Source organism: Odocoileus virginianus, chromosome 17 (genome assembly GCF_023699985.2).
Source record: "Odocoileus virginianus isolate 20LAN1187 ecotype Illinois chromosome 17, Ovbor_1.2, whole genome shotgun sequence".
NCBI lineage: Eukaryota > Metazoa > Chordata > Mammalia > Artiodactyla > Cervidae > Odocoileus > Odocoileus virginianus.
The window spans coordinates 40,095,216-40,109,237 of NC_069690.1; the positions used below are offsets into that span (position 1 = coordinate 40,095,216).

Sequence of the window (14,022 nt, forward strand, 5' to 3'; positions counted from 1 at the left end):
CCCCTCTCTCTTTCCTCTCTCCCCCAGCCCTTCTTTCTTGTCTCCCTAGGTGCCGTTCCTGCTTCTCAGCTGTTCTCTCCTCTCCTTCCACCCTCTCTCCTCTCACCTCCCCCCTTCCCCAGCCTCGCTCTCCTGGCACGCGCCGCTTTCCCAGACCCCGCGCAAGCGCGCGCCTCAGCCCCGCTGAGAAAGGGCGGGGGTAGAGAGCCTCCCGCCACCGGGAAATACCCTGAATAACCCGAGGCTGACAGGGACTGTGGCCGCAGAGATGGGGGAAGGGAGACAGGGGCCGGCTAGGGATCCTGGAAAATCCAAGAAAAGAGATGGAAAGGGAGGGTGCATGGAGATAGGGAGAGGTGCAAGTAAAAAGAATCTAACATTTTCGGACAGCAAATTCTGCTCCAGGCACGCGTGCTAGGCACCTTCATCACCCTGTGAATTCTGCATTTTTACCTCACTTCATTTTGCAGATGAAAAACCCGAGGCTCAGAGAGGTAAAAAAAAATTCTTCAGATCCCACATGTAGCTAGCAAGTGATAATATTCCAAAACCCTTTCTTTTTCTACTGGCAAGGTAATGGGAGATTATTTTTTTAGGAGGTAAAATACGAAAGTTAGGTAAAGAGGGCCCACAGACCCTCATCCTCACCTCCTCTCAGCCCTTCTCCCCGCCCCTTCCTTCCTGTCCCATTAGTTTATAACTTCTCTCGGTGGCTTTACCTCAGAAACCTGAGTAGCCAGAGATGGGGACTGAGCCTGCAGAACAGGTGGGAGTGGGGGCAGGGGGGAGGAAAGGGTTACAGGGAGGGAGGGTAAAGGTGAAGGGATGGGATTCCCCACCTGGCACCAGGTCTCTGCCTTCCTGTGACCTACCTAGGATGCCTGGAACCCTCTGGGACCAGGGGCCCTCCAGATAGAAGGGGCTAGTAATGAGAGGCTGGGGTCGGGGGACACGACTGGGGATGAGAGGAAGGGTGAGCTGAATCTAGAGGTCTAAGGTCCCAAGTGAGCCCAGAAAACCTGAACTCCAACCTTTACGTTATGAGTAGTTCAGTGAACCTTGTACTGGAAGCTTAGGGGTGGGGGTGAGGAGGAGAGAAGGGAAAGGAGAGATAGAAAACGTTCTCCAGACCAAGCAAGGATTCCAGGGACCAAGTCTGAGGAAAAGTCTGCATGTGGGTGTTTTTCCAGGAGATGGCGCTACAAAGGAACGGAAGCTCTTAACATTTATTAATAATACAGAAGCTGGGCCTTCAGAGAGCACAGATGCTTCAAATTCATTATCTTCCTTATTTCAAACAATCCTTGTTTCAAACCACCCCACCGGGAGGGCTGATAGGGATTTCTGATCTCCACATTACCTATTAGACAGCTGGAGAGCCAGAAAAGCAAATGATTTGCTCAAGGTCACCCAGGAAGCCGGATGTAGGGGCAGGAGGGGTGTGCCGGAAGTCAAGGCCTGTCGAGGACATGCTAGGAAGAGTTTGGAAAAGAGTTTATGTCTTCTCCCTGTGTACTGTACCACTGTACCTGGTCACACACGGGCTCCTAGCTTGGAATGCTTGTGTGGGAGGGGGAGGAGTGTGGTGGAGGCTTGTCTCATAAGGTCTCTCTTCTCTTTGTTTTGGCTTCCTCAGGTCTCCTGGGGCCCCTACTCTGGGGACGATGAGGAGGCATATTCGGTCGAGCCCTTGCCAGAGCTCTGCTACAAGGCCGACGTCCAGGCCTTCAGTCGCGCCTTCCAACCCAGTGTCTCCCTGACGGTGGCTGCACTGGGTCTGGCCGGCAATGGCCTGGTCCTGGCCACTCATCTGGCAGCCCGACGTGCGGCCCGCTCGCCCACCTCCGCCCACCTGCTCCAACTGGCCCTGGCCGACCTTCTGCTGGCCCTGACCCTGCCCTTTGCCGCAGCCGGGGCTCTGCAGGGCTGGAGTCTGGGAAGTGCCACCTGCCGTGCCATCTCTGGCCTCTACTCGGCCTCCTTCCACGCTGGCTTCCTCTTTCTGGCCTGCATCAGCGCCGACCGCTACGTGGCCATTGCGCGGGCCCTCCCAGCTGGACCGAGGCCTTCGGCGTCAGGCCGTGCACACTTGGTCTCAGTCATCGTGTGGCTGTTGTCGCTGCTCCTGGCGTTACCCGCTCTCCTTTTCAGCCAGGATGGGCACCGGGAAGGCCAGCGGCGCTGCCGTCTCATCTTCCCCGAGGGCCTCACGCAGACGGTGAAAGGGGCGAGCGCCGTGGCGCAGGTGGTCCTGGGCTTCGCGCTGCCGCTGGGCGTCATGGCTGCCTGCTATGCGCTCCTGGGCCGCACGCTGCTGGCCACCAGGGGGCCGGAGCGCCGGCGCGCGCTGCGCGTCGTGGTGGCCCTGGTGGCGGCGTTCGTGGTGCTGCAGCTGCCCTACAGTCTCGCCCTGCTATTGGATACTGCCGACCTCCTGGCAGCCCGCGAGCGGAGCTGCCCCGCCAGCAAGCGCAAGGATCTGGCACTGCTGGTGACCGGGGGTTTGGCCCTCGCCCGCTGCGGCCTCAACCCCGTGCTCTACGCCTTTTTGGGCCTGCGCTTCCGCCAGGACCTGCGGAGGCTGCTAAGGAGTGGGGGCTGCAGTCCCGGGCCTCACCCCGGCGGCGGCCGTTGCCCCCGCCGGCCCCGCCTTTCTTCCTGCTCGGCTCCCACTGAGACCAACAGTGTCTCCTCCTGGGACTACTAGGGCTTTGAATCAAGAGGACGGGGCGGCCTGAGGAAATGTTTCCAGGGAGAGTAGTGGGAAGGGGGAGTCGGTGGGGGGACACTGAGAAAGAAATAGGGACCTAAGGAATTGCTTCTGTACTTTGGCACATTAAATAGACAACATGGAAACGAGATGCAACTCAACAACTGTTACTATTTTTGAGTCACCGGCTTGGAAGTGATTTGTAACAGGGCAGAAATGGTGGTTCCCCTCGCCCCCCCTTCCCACTCTCCCGCTCTCGGCTCTGAGAGAAAGGCGCTGAGAGCCTGGGTGGGGGTGGGGGGCTCCTGAGCCTGCTAAAGCTCTAGACACTGACACCCACCCCTCCACTCTCACCGGGTCTCTGCCAGCAGAGTTAAGGTGGGAAAGTTGCCAGGAGAGGAGGGGTGGGAGTTCCTCCTGGAATAGAGTAAGAAGAGCTTTCTAACAACCAGAGTGCTATCCAGTAATGGCTGCCTTAGCAAGTACCGAGTTCCTGGCCTCTGGAATGCTCAGGCTGAGACTGTCCGGGACTGTGTGTGCCTATGCCTGGTGTGGGGGTAGGAACGCGGCCAGGAGATTCCCGTTTTGGGTGTGCTTTTGGATTCAGTTACCACTCTACAGTCCCTTCTAAGGTTCTCTTTTGGAGAGAAAAAAGTAATCTAAAAAGTTGAGTCGGAGTTTTTCACCTTGGAGAAAATCCAAGGAGAGAATTCCAATTTGCAGATTTCCAGAGTGGTTATCACGGGTGAGGTGGGGGTGGGGGTGAAGCCATTCTCCGTCTTCCTTCGGGACAGGGTCAGAGGGAATGCACTGAGCCTGCTGGAAAGACGACGGAAAGAACTTCCCTGCAGGCAAGGACCTGGGATCCAGACAGGGAAAAGAGTATATGGTTTCCATCCCGAAGAAGTCTCAGCGCAGGCCTCTCTCATCTGGGGCGAGGACAAGGCTGGGATAGCCTCTAGAGACATTAATTCCCAGTCTTTGTTTTACATAGTCAAGACACGACGAATGGTGTCCACGTGCCACAACTCTCGCAGTTTAACATCCGGTCAGCAAAGCTGCCCTGACCACTGCAGCCAGGGGTCTGGGGACCCAGGGCAAGAAGGGCGGAGAGTGGCGGGGATGTCTCCAGAGAGGCGCTGGCCTGTCGTCCCTGCCCTGTCCCGCCCCGCCCAGCTCGGGCTAGCTTTCCTTCTCGGAGCCTCCGGGGGCTGAGACCAAGAAGCACGGCCTCCCGGGACCAGGATCCAGGGAAGGCCCGGAGATGGCGCCGATCCTCAAAGGGTCCAAGCCACTGGGGGCCAACCTGGAACCCTCCACCGGAGCTCGCGGGAATCGCCGCTGAGTCAGCAACGCACGCGCGCGCCCGCGGTCACTCTGGCCCCGCCCCTCTGGCCCCGCCCCGTCCGCTTAGAGCCTCGGTTAACCCCTTCCTACCCCAGAACCGCAGGATCGTCGCCCAAGAAGCCTCCACTCCATTCGAAGATCACGGGATGCCCTAGAATCCCGTCACTTTACACTCCCAACTGGAGTTCAGTGAGTTGTGCGCTCTAAATTAGATTTTATTTCGGGCCCTGGACTGCACTTGCCTGGAGTCTCTGCCTCAGCTTCTACACCTAGAAAAGGTGACTCAGATCGAGGAATTGGACTCCATCCACGGACGGAGGGCTACACCTCTAGGACTGTGCCTGGCGCAGGTAGCTAAGGCTCTTTCCTTTCTTAGGAACCCTGTGACGAGACAGCAGTCGGAGGGCAGCACTCGGAGCCTTCCTCTATGCCCTATGGGCACTTTGTTCTCCAAAGCTCTTGCCCAAGAGCGCTTTTAATTTGTTGGTTGGTAAGCCAAGAGTTAAAACAAGAGCTTGAAGGCGGGCTTCCGTGACATCACTAGCAGTCCGCGTCTGACCTCAGAGGCGGGGGCGTGGCTAACTTCACTCTGCCCCCTCCCTCCCTATTCCACGGCCCCTCCCCGCTGTCACCAAGCCAGGGGCACATGATGCAACCCGCCGCGGTTCAGAAGGTTGATTGGTGGCCGAGCCCGGCGCCAGGCACAGGGATTGGACAGAGGAGGCTGTGACGAAAACTGGACACAGCCCTGTAAAGAAGGGAGGAGAGAAAGAAGAGGGAGGGGGGCCCGAAGAGGAGGGGGTAGGGGAGGCGGGGTCCCGGCACTGTGCTCGCGCCCCTAGCGCGCCAGTCCCCGGGCTGCAGGGAGCGCAGCGCGCGCGGCCCGGGCCCCAGCCACCGGACGCTCTACCGGACACGACCCTCCTTGGAGCTTGGACAACTGCCCACCTCGGACACTGCACCGGACACTGCCCCCCACAGGGCTGGACACTACAACGGACACTACTTCCCAGCTCCGGACATTGCTCCCTCTCCCCCACCCCCAGCCCTGGACGCTTCCCCCCCTCCCCCTCCGGGGGCCCAGACTCCGAACCCCCTGCAGGCTCCAGCTAGCAACCCTTTGCACCCCAGCGCCAGACACCACCTCCTCCCAGTCCCCCACTCCCTTTCCCTCCTCCCGCCTCATCTTTCTCCTGCTCTGGTCGGAGCCCCGCCAGTTTTCTCCGACCCCCTGCAGCTCGGCCTCGGCTGCCCGCGCCCCCATCCCGCGGCTGCTCGCCCGGATGCCTCTCCCCGGGGGATTGTGGTGGCTCCTCTGCTGCCGTCGAGGCTTTACTCTTCTGCACCGGGACTACGGGGACGGCGAGCTTAGCGGGGACGGGGACGAAGACGAGGACGAGGAGACCTTTGAGCTACGGACCCCGAGTCCAGCGGGCGGCGGGAGGGTAAGTCCCCGGCGGGGTTGGAGCCTTGTCTCAACCCCTCTCACTACAACCGGCCGTCAAGCCTAATCCTGCTCCAGACGCCAGCAAACGCCGTGTGGACTGGGGTCTCTGGAGGCGTTTTTGCCTGGGGGCCCGAAGCCCCCGAGAGCTCCAGCAGCAGCCTGCCTTGGGATGTGCCTGTGGGCCTCGCGCAGCACGCTGGGCGCTGTCCACCTGCTGGGGGCCCTGAGGCAGGGGAGGTGTCACGCCTGGCCCGACCTGGCCCTGCCTCTCCCTTCCCCGCCGGGCCCGCGTCCCATCCCGTCTCCTTCCGCCTCCGCCAGCGCCGAGGAATGTGGCGAGGCCGGCTGGGCAGCTCGGACGCCTGGGTCCGCTCCGCTCCCAGTTCACGAGCGCAGGGCGCTGGGGCTAGATGCGGGAGTTTCCGCCGCAGGAACCTGGGCGAGGGGAAGCAGGTATCCTCAGATTGGGGTCCGTGGCGGGGGCTCCATGGAGAGGGAGCTGGGGGCCACAGCTCTCCGAGGACCCCGCATCGTTACCCTGGCACTCAGGACAGAACTCTCCGCCCTTCTTGGTGAGGCTCCTCGGGAATCCCTGAGGGAATGGTGAGAGACACTCGGCTCCGGGGTTTCGTCGAATCTTGCCGTGGGGAAACTGAGGCTCTACTGATGTAGGGGAGGATCATCCCCTTACGTCCCCTCTCTGATGCCCCTACACCCCAGCCACCAGACTTCGGGCAGCCAGACTCTGTGCTGTGGCCTGGGTCAGGCTCCCATCCCCCGCCCAGGGGTCCCCAGCAGGCCCAGTGGCTCATTGCCCGGGTGGGGCGGGCTGCGCCGCCGGGGCCGGCGCCAGCACCTGGCGGAGGCGGAGGGCGGATAAATATAGAGGGGGGGGGAGGGAGGGAGGGAAGCAGGGGACTGCGATTAGGGTAGTTGGTCTAAGAGAGGGGTCAGCACCTGCCCCTCCGGTGGTGTGGCTGAGAGCCCCTCTTGGCCCCGCCAGAAAATAAGAGGACCTGTGCCCCCTGAAGGCACAGGACCCAGGCGTCCCCAAGCTTCCAGCCTCGGCAGGGTCGGCTTTGTGAACCACTGCCGTTGCCTCCCTCATGCTCCACCTCCACCCCCCTCCCCCCAGAGCTTGGGGACAGGTGTCCCTGGTCCCCCTCCCCCCGCCTCCTGGCTTTAGCTGCCTGGTCGCAATGGGACCCTGGCACAGTTCCCGCCTGACCTGGCTCCTGGATGGGTTTTCAGCCTCTCTTAGACCCCAATCTACAGTAGAAGTTCCAGGGCACGAAGGTGGGATGGGGAAGGGAGGGCAAAATCCTGGACTGTACTCTCCATGCATGGTATTCTTCAGTCTGGCCTGAGCCCCAGCAAAAGGGCAGGGTCTCTACCTACGACTGAGTTTCAGCGGTGTCTGTGGGAGAGGATAAGAAGCACTTGAAGACACTCCTATACTGAAAGGGTTCCTCCTCCCTTCATTCACCTCCGTGCCTACTACCTGCCTGCCAGCCTGAATGCCCGCCAGCCAAAGAAGGGAAAATGGGGGGGGGGGGGTGACTTCGAGTCTGCCAGAGCAAGAAAGGACTTCACCCACCACTCCCTTTTCAAAGATTGGGAAACTAAGGCCCAAAGACTCGAGGGGGCTTGCCCAGGTTCCACAGCAAGTTTCTGACTGGAATTAATGGTTGAGCTGGTATTAGAACCCTGGTCTCCTGACTCTGCCGGGTGCCTTTCCTACTCTTCCCCAACCCCTGATTGCCTCTTGAATCAGAGACAAGGCGAGAGTCGGCTTCTTAGCTTGGGCTCTTGGATAGAGACTGGTGGAAGGGGCAAGTTCAGAGGCTTCAACTCACTGGGTCACGGTCACAGTCACCACCCCACGCCTTGATTCCTCAATCCCCTGAGCTGTGCTGTCCCAGAGCAGAAGCCACTGGCATCCTCTAAGGAGGGCTCTGAGCCTGAGGGCTGCCCTGCCTGTTTCTCCAGGGCCCCCTAGATGTGACGCTGACTCAGCCTATGCGGAGTGGGCCAGTTTCAGACAGGTGAGCCCAGCCCCTCCAGTCCCATGGTCTGGAGACCCCAGCCAGTCCCTGGGACCCCCATCCTCTCCTTCTTCCCTCACGCGGTTGTGCAATAAGGGAGAGGCCTTATGCCGGACGCTGTGGTTTGGCCAGGGTCCCGGGGGGCGGTCCGGCTGGGGGCGCGGGGAGGAAGGGGGGGTCCAGGCTATTTCTGGTTCGAGGTCAGAACGGCCCAGCGGTTCCCACAGCCTGGGGGAGGGGTGCCCAGCCCGGGAGTAGGCACCCCTCGCATCCTGCCTGGGGAGCCCTTAGAGAAGAGCCTCCTGGAGGCGGGGTGCAGGACCGGCAGGCTTGCCCAACCCTCGCTCCCCTCTTGCCCAGGCTGCAAAGCTGGGAGGAGACGCGGAGCCTCATCCCGGAGAAGGGGCCGTCTGAAGACGACCCAGATGTCGTCGTGAAAGGTGGGGATCCACCTCATACGCTCTAGAGGCCCCATCCCACCCTCCAGGGGATGCTGTCTTATCCTGCTGACCCCCCTTCCTGCCTTCTCCCCGAAGGTTGGCTGTACCGCGAGCCCCGCGGAGGAGGGGCGCGGCCCTGGTTGCCCCCGCGCCGAGCCTGGTTCGTGCTCACCCGGGACTCCTTGGACCAGTTCAGCAGCAGCGGGAAGGGGGCGAGGCGGCTCGGGAGCCTCGTGCTCACCAGCCTGTGCTCGGTGTCCGGCCCTGAGCGCAGGCCCAAGGAGACTGGTGAGATCTCCTGGGGATTCTCCTACCTCCCCAGGCAGCTGCCCCAGCCATCCCTGATTGCCTGCCTCCCGCGGCCTTTCTTTCCCCCAGGTCTGTGGTCAGTGACCGTGTCTGGCCGGAAGCACAGCGTTCGGCTCTGCTCGCCTCGCCAGTCGGAGGCAGAGCGCTGGGGGGTGGCGCTGCGGGAGGTGATCGCCTCCAAGGCGCCTCTGGAGACCCCTACCCAGCTGCTGCTGAGGGACATTCAGGTGCGAGGGAAAGAACTCCATGGAGAAAGAGAAGGGTGGTGGACCCATAAGCTTTCCAGCTTCATGGGGGAGCTCCCTTCTCCATCACTGAGATCATTTCCCTGGCCTCTAGGAGAGTCGTGGGGACCCAGAAGCCGTGGCCCTTATTTACAGAAGAAACCCAATTCTGAGGCACACCAGTGGAGCCCTGTATGCCCCACTCCTGCCTCTGCCGTACGGAGTCAGTACCCCAGGTGAGTGGTGCCATGGCCCAAGTCCCTGTGATGGGGTCTCACTTGATAGGGACCTAGGAGTCTTCAGAGGACTAGCCCCTAGCCCCTCATTTTTCAAAGGATGAAGATGAAACAAGAAGCGGAGCAGACTGATACCCAGGGTAGAGGGGGAGGGAAGCCAGCACAGAAAGTAAAGACCCCCTTTGACTGACTACCTTCTCTTTGGGTCTCATTCTGACTACCGATGTCCCTTCACTCACGAGCTTTTACACTCTCTCTCTTGTTCTTTCATTATGCTCTCAACACCATGACAGACTTCCTTTACAAGTGGTGGAAAAGCCACCACCTCAGGAGAATGTGCTGGCCTCATTTAGCTACACTCCTCCCCAAAAGGGTATAAAGACAGGCCCAGGTTCTCAAGCTAGAGGAATAAGGGGAGCTGGGAGAAGAACCTTGGTTTTCTGACTCTCAGTCCAGCCTGTTTTCTGGCCCACAGTGATGACTCTTAGTACCTAATTACAGAATCCATGGTTTGACTCTGTGTCCTTTAGTCTATCCCTCCAAGTTACTAGGGCTTCCCGGTGGCTCAGATGGTAAAGAATCCACCTGCAATGTGGGAGACTTGGGTTTGATCCCTGGGTCTCGAAGATCCCCTGGAGAAGGGAACGGCTACCCACTCCAGTATTCTTGCCTGGAGAATTCTATGGACAGAGGAGCCTGGCAGGCTACGGTCCATGGGGGAAGCAAAGAGTTACTACATGGAGAAGCAAAGTTACACGACTGAGCGACTAACACTTTTTCACAAGTTACTAACTTGAAGCCTAGCCTTAGTGGGTCTAGAGGGGGAGATTCCTGGGAGGCAGAGGTTGAATTTGGCTCCGTGGGGACCATTGCTTTCCCTTCACTCTTCCTGTCCTTCGCACTCTCCCCCTCCTTGCCACCCCTGTCCCCTTGTACTCCCTCTGACCTTCCGGCGGTTCACACCTTCCTCCCAGGGCCCATCTTTGTTTCCCTTCTCCAAACCGTCCCTCCGCCCCCACCCTCCCTCAGGTCCCGGCTACGCGCCCTTGCGCGAGGAGGCCGTGAGGCTGTTCCTGGCGCTGCAGGCCCTGGAGGGGGCGCGGCGCCCCGGGCCCCTGATGCAGGGTGTGCTCCAGACCTGCCGGGACTTGCCCGCGCTCCGAGACGAACTCTTCCTGCAGCTGGCTAAGCAGACCTCGGGCCCCGCGGGGCCCCCCGGGCCACCAGCTACCCAAGACCCCGCGACCCTGCGGTACTGGCAGCTCCTCACTTGCATGAGCTGCACTTTCCGGCCGGGGGGAGCCGTACGGGGACACCTCCTCGGGCATCTGGAGAGGTGAGAGGGGAGGCGTGGGGGTAACGCCAAGGCGAGGGAGCGGAGGGAGCTGGGAAAGAATGGCAGGCCATTCCAAAGGGTTTGGCAGATGGAGAACTTGGACCCAGAGAAAGGAAGGGACTTGCCCAAGGTCAGGGCCGCTGCTCCGGAGTGCAGTGCCTTTGTGGGAATCACAAGTTCATACCCCACTTGCAGGCGGAGGAATTATAAAAAAAAGGCTCCCACTTTGGGCAGAAGAATTATTAAAAGGCTGTTTTTCCTCGGGGCTGATGCAGTCCAGTGCCAGGACTTTAAGGTTGGAAGGCAGAATGCAGCTGGAGTTTGGATTTCAACCCAAAGGAGGAGCATGGAAATTTTGGGAAGTGGGAGGGGGCAGATAGGCTGCCAAGGGCCTTAGAAAGTAATTCAGCTCCTTACAGAGCATGGGGGTGGGGTGGTGTTTAGATTCAGAACAGCTGGTGGTGCTGCCTTCAAGGAACTTAGAGTTGGAGGGGAGGGAATCGGGCAAGGTGAAATAAACTCTGAGCTAAAAAGGCAATAGGGAGGAAGAGAAGAAAAGTCCTGGGAGCACTAACCCTCCAGTTCTCCCTAATCCAGGACTGAACAGGCGCTCCCGGACTCGGAAGTGGCGGAATATGCGCGCTTCATACGGAGAGCGCTGGGCCGGACGCGCGGCCGGGAGCTAGTGCCATCGCTGGCCGAGATTTCCGCGCTGAGCCGACGGCAGGAGTTGTTGTGCACCGTGCACTGTCCGGGGGCTGGTGCCTGCCCTGTGGCCATAGACTCCCACACCACGGCGGGAGAGGTAAGACCAGAGAGAACCCCAGAAACCGAAGCCTCCCAGCATCCAGTGCCTGGTGTGCCTGGACCCCAGGTTTGCCTGAGTCTGAGAGTCATCAGTTGGGTAAGGGCTGCGTGTGGCGGGACTAAGAAACCTGAAAGATGCCTCCAGTTGAACCCTTCCAGAAGTACTGGCAGGCCCCCTGCGCGGTCTGAGCCTGACTTTCCTCTTATGCTCCCTGCCTTCCAGGTGGCTCGAGAGCTGGTGGGGCGGCTGGGCTTGACCCGGAGCCGTAACACATTCGCGCTGTACGAGCAGCGAGGGGCGCAGGAGCGAGCCCTGGCCGGGGGGACTCTCGTGGCCGACGTGCTCACCAGGTTTGAGAAGTAAATGTCCAGTCCCAGCCCTGCTCTCCGTTAGCCCATTGGCCTCTCCGCTCCGATCCATCCCTAAGTAAACGTTTACCGAGCGGTGGCCTCCGCACGGTGAAGTTCACAGGCGGATTCCTGCCCGCCGGCGGTTTGCAGTCGGGCTTTGAGGCTCGCCTCCGCGGTCCACTCCCCCCGGGCAGGCCCCGCCCCCAAACATCTGGCCTCGCCTCTTTCCCCTGGGCGGAGCCTTCGGGGCCCTGCTACCCGGCCGTATCTCTCCCTTCTTTTTTCTGCAGCTTGGCGACGGAGGAAGCTGGGCTGGAGGACCCACCGGACACCGGTTGGAGACTGTGTCTGCGTCTTCACGGGCCTCTGCACCCTGAGGGGCTATCCCCAGACGGTCACGAACTGCCCTTCCTCTTTGAGCAAGTGAGGCTCTCCCGCACTCATGCCCGGGGGAGATCCCCCTAGCCTGAACCCCTTCCTTTCTGGGCCTTCGCTTTTCGTCGTTATGACAACCCCGGGGGAGGCGGTGCTCCAACCCAGACCCACAGTTCCGCTCCCCGAGGTGTCTTCGCCACGGTACCCGCGACTCCTGTACTGATGCCCGCTGCCTCCCCGTAGGCTCACGCTCTGCTGCTGCGCGGCCGGCCACCCCCGCCCGACGACACGCTGCGCGCCTTGGCGGCGCTGCGGCTGCAGAGCCTGCACCGGGACTTCTCCCCGCGGGCGCCTCTGCCGCGCCTGGATCGCTTGCTCCCCACCCCGGCCCGGCCGCGTGAAGACCCTCCCCGCCCGCTGCCCAGGCCTCCCCACTCCGCCGCCCTGCTGGCCGGGGCTATCTGGAGCCCGAGCCTGGCCAAGAGGCGGGCGGAGCGGGCCCGGCACGGCGGGGCCAGCCGCACCGCGGGAAGCGTGGCCCGCGAGGGAGGAGGTGGCGCCGGCAGGGCGGCTGCTGTGCTGGGAGGCTGGAAGCGGCTACGGGGCATGGGCCGAGCTGAGGCCATGGCTGCCTACCTGGCTCTGGCGGCGCAGTGTCCAGGGTTCGGCGCTGCTCGGTATGACGTTCTGGAGCTGAGCACGGTGAGGGGGAGAAGGGAGAGGGGGACTCTGGTGGCCCAAGCCCCACACCTTTGCCCCAGAGCCACAGGCCCCCGTTGTGGGTCACTGTGCTCCCTACACCCAGCACAGCTGCCCATCTCAAAGCCCAGGAGTCACTGTCCCTGACGCCCTCACTCTCTGGAGCTGTGGATCATGTTGGGGGGGGGGGGACCAGGAAACGTCTTGCTCACAGCCATCTCCCTCCACCAAAAATAATGCAGCAGGGTCCCCTCTTTCCACCCTGACTCTGCCTGTCTGTCCACATCCGCAGGAGCCTGGTGGGGGCGCTCCACAGAAGCTATGCCTGGGCCTGGGAGCCAAGGCCATGTCCCTCTCGCGGCCCGGTGAGACAGAGCCCATCCACAGCGTCAGCTATGGCCGCGTGGCCGCCTGCCAGCTAATGGGCCCCCACACCCTGGCCTTGAGGGTGGGAGAGAGCCAGCTCCTCCTGCAGAGTCCCCAGGTGAGTGGGAAGAGGGTGTCAAAGGAGGAAGGGAGGGAGAGGGTGTGAAGAAACATTTATGAAACATTGAGCATGGGCCAGGTACAGCTCTAGACCTTAGGGATCATGCAGTGATCAAAGATAAGCTCAAGGAGCTTGAGTTAGTACCGGCCATCAGACACTAAACAAGGAATCAAAGACTGTTAAAGATAGTGACAAATGCTATGAAGAAAAGGGTAGTGAGAGACGAAGTGACTGGAGGGGATCAAAACATTAGGTAGGATGGTCAGGAAAAGCTACTCAACACCACCCAAAGGGAGATCCTGGGACACAGCTTTCCAGGCAGAGGGACCTGCCAGTGCAAAGGTTCTGAGAGGAGACTCGCCTTAGGATAATCGAGGAGCAGAAGTGTGATAGGCACAGAGTGAAGGAGAGTGGTGATGAGGAAGGAAAAGTTGAGGAGGGCAGCTCACAAGGCCTTGGGAAGGAACCTGGGTGGAGGATGAGACAAAGGAGAACTCATTGGCCCCTTTTGTACTCTGACCTCTGCCCTCTCTTAGGTGGAAGAGATCGTGCAGCTGGTGAATGCCTACTTGGCCAACCCCTCCCCCGAGAGGCCCAGCAGCAGCCCTCCTCCATGCCAAGACCTGCCAGACACCTCCCCTCCCAGCCAGCACCCGGGCCTGGACGAGCCCCAGGGACAGTCTGGCTGTTTGGGGCAGCTGCAGGACTGAGCTTGCCAAGAGGTCACGACCTCCCTCTTGCCTCCAGCCTGGATCTGGACTACTCTGAGATTTCAGGAAACCATGGACCCTTTTGGCCCTGCAGGGACAGGGCATACCCCACATGCAAGGGCTGCAATGAGTGCAGACAATTTTCTAGTTTGTTTCTTAATTTATTTGTAGAAGAGAAGCAAAAAAAAAAAAAAATCCTTATTTACACAAACCCTTCCTGTGGGAGTGTTGTCAGTGGGACAAGTTGGAGCCCCAGAGCTCAGAGCTCCACCCCCAGGGACGCCCACACTCCCAGGCTTTTACCAGCACTGAGAGGAGTCTGAACACCGCAGGGCTCCACCCTCCTTGACCTTCTAGATTTAACCTCCTCCTGGCCAGTATGCTGCCCTAGGGTGGTGGGTGGGGCAGACAAGAGGGCAGTTTTGGAAGCTGGCAATTACTCATCCTTCTTCCATTGAGTGGCATGGGGGTGGCCTCTCGGCGTCCCTGAGGCCCGAGG

At 60.6% G+C, this 14,022-nt stretch overlaps 2 protein-coding genes across 6 annotated transcripts; both read left to right on the forward strand.

Moving 5' to 3' along the window:
- Positions 1-99: 99 nt before the first annotated feature.
- Positions 100-2,874, forward strand: CCR10 (C-C motif chemokine receptor 10). 2 transcript variants are annotated; one of them, XM_020888044.2, is made up of 2 exons: positions 100-766; positions 1,637-2,874. In XM_020888044.2, the coding sequence occupies exons 1-2, from the start codon at positions 743-745 to the stop codon at positions 2,705-2,707; spliced, it is 1,095 nt and encodes a 364-aa protein (XP_020743703.1). In that variant the 5' UTR covers positions 100-742; the 3' UTR covers positions 2,708-2,874. The 2 variants fall into 2 exon arrangements, with proteins under 2 accessions (XP_020743703.1, XP_070335564.1); XM_070479463.1 differs by having other exon boundaries at positions 100-494.
- A 1,984-nt stretch (positions 2,875-4,858) lies between these two features.
- Positions 4,859-13,734, forward strand: PLEKHH3 (pleckstrin homology, MyTH4 and FERM domain containing H3). Of its 4 annotated transcripts, none has more exons than XR_002312884.2 (13): positions 4,859-5,502; positions 7,494-7,549; positions 7,910-7,989; positions 8,086-8,277; positions 8,368-8,525; positions 8,638-8,758; positions 9,788-10,094; positions 10,692-10,899; positions 11,125-11,261; positions 11,543-11,675; positions 11,871-12,304; positions 12,619-12,810; positions 13,350-13,439. XR_002312884.2 is itself a non-coding variant. In XM_070479465.1 (13 exons), exons 1-13 carry the CDS (start codon positions 5,341-5,343, stop codon positions 13,521-13,523), a joined length of 2,370 nt encoding a protein of 789 aa, XP_070335566.1. In that variant the 5' UTR covers positions 4,862-5,340; the 3' UTR covers positions 13,524-13,734. The 4 variants fall into 4 exon arrangements, 3 of the variants coding, with proteins under 3 accessions (XP_070335566.1, XP_020743699.1, XP_070335565.1); XM_070479465.1 differs by having other exon boundaries at positions 4,862-5,502; positions 11,125-11,252; positions 11,871-12,329; positions 13,350-13,734; XM_020888040.2 differs by having other exon boundaries at positions 4,863-5,502; positions 11,871-12,329; positions 13,350-13,734.
- The last annotated feature ends 288 nt before the right edge of the window (positions 13,735-14,022 follow it).

Bases quoted from the DNA above. Each gene is read 5' to 3' on its own strand.
- CCR10 (XM_020888044.2), top strand. From the start codon at position 743: ATGGGGACTGAGCCTGCAGAACAG. The intron at 767-1,636 runs GTGGGAGTGGGG...TGGCTTCCTCAG, and splicing joins GGACTGAGCCTGCAGAACAG to GTCTCCTGGGGCCCCTACTC.
- PLEKHH3 (XM_020888040.2), top strand. From the start codon at position 5,341: ATGCCTCTCCCCGGGGGATTGTGGTGGCTCCTCTGCTGCCGTCGAGGC. The intron at 10,095-10,691 runs GTGAGAGGGGAG...TCCCTAATCCAG, and splicing joins CTCCTCGGGCATCTGGAGAG to GACTGAACAGGCGCTCCCGG. The intron at 11,262-11,542 runs GTAAATGTCCAG...TTTTTTCTGCAG, and splicing joins GTGCTCACCAGGTTTGAGAA to CTTGGCGACGGAGGAAGCTG.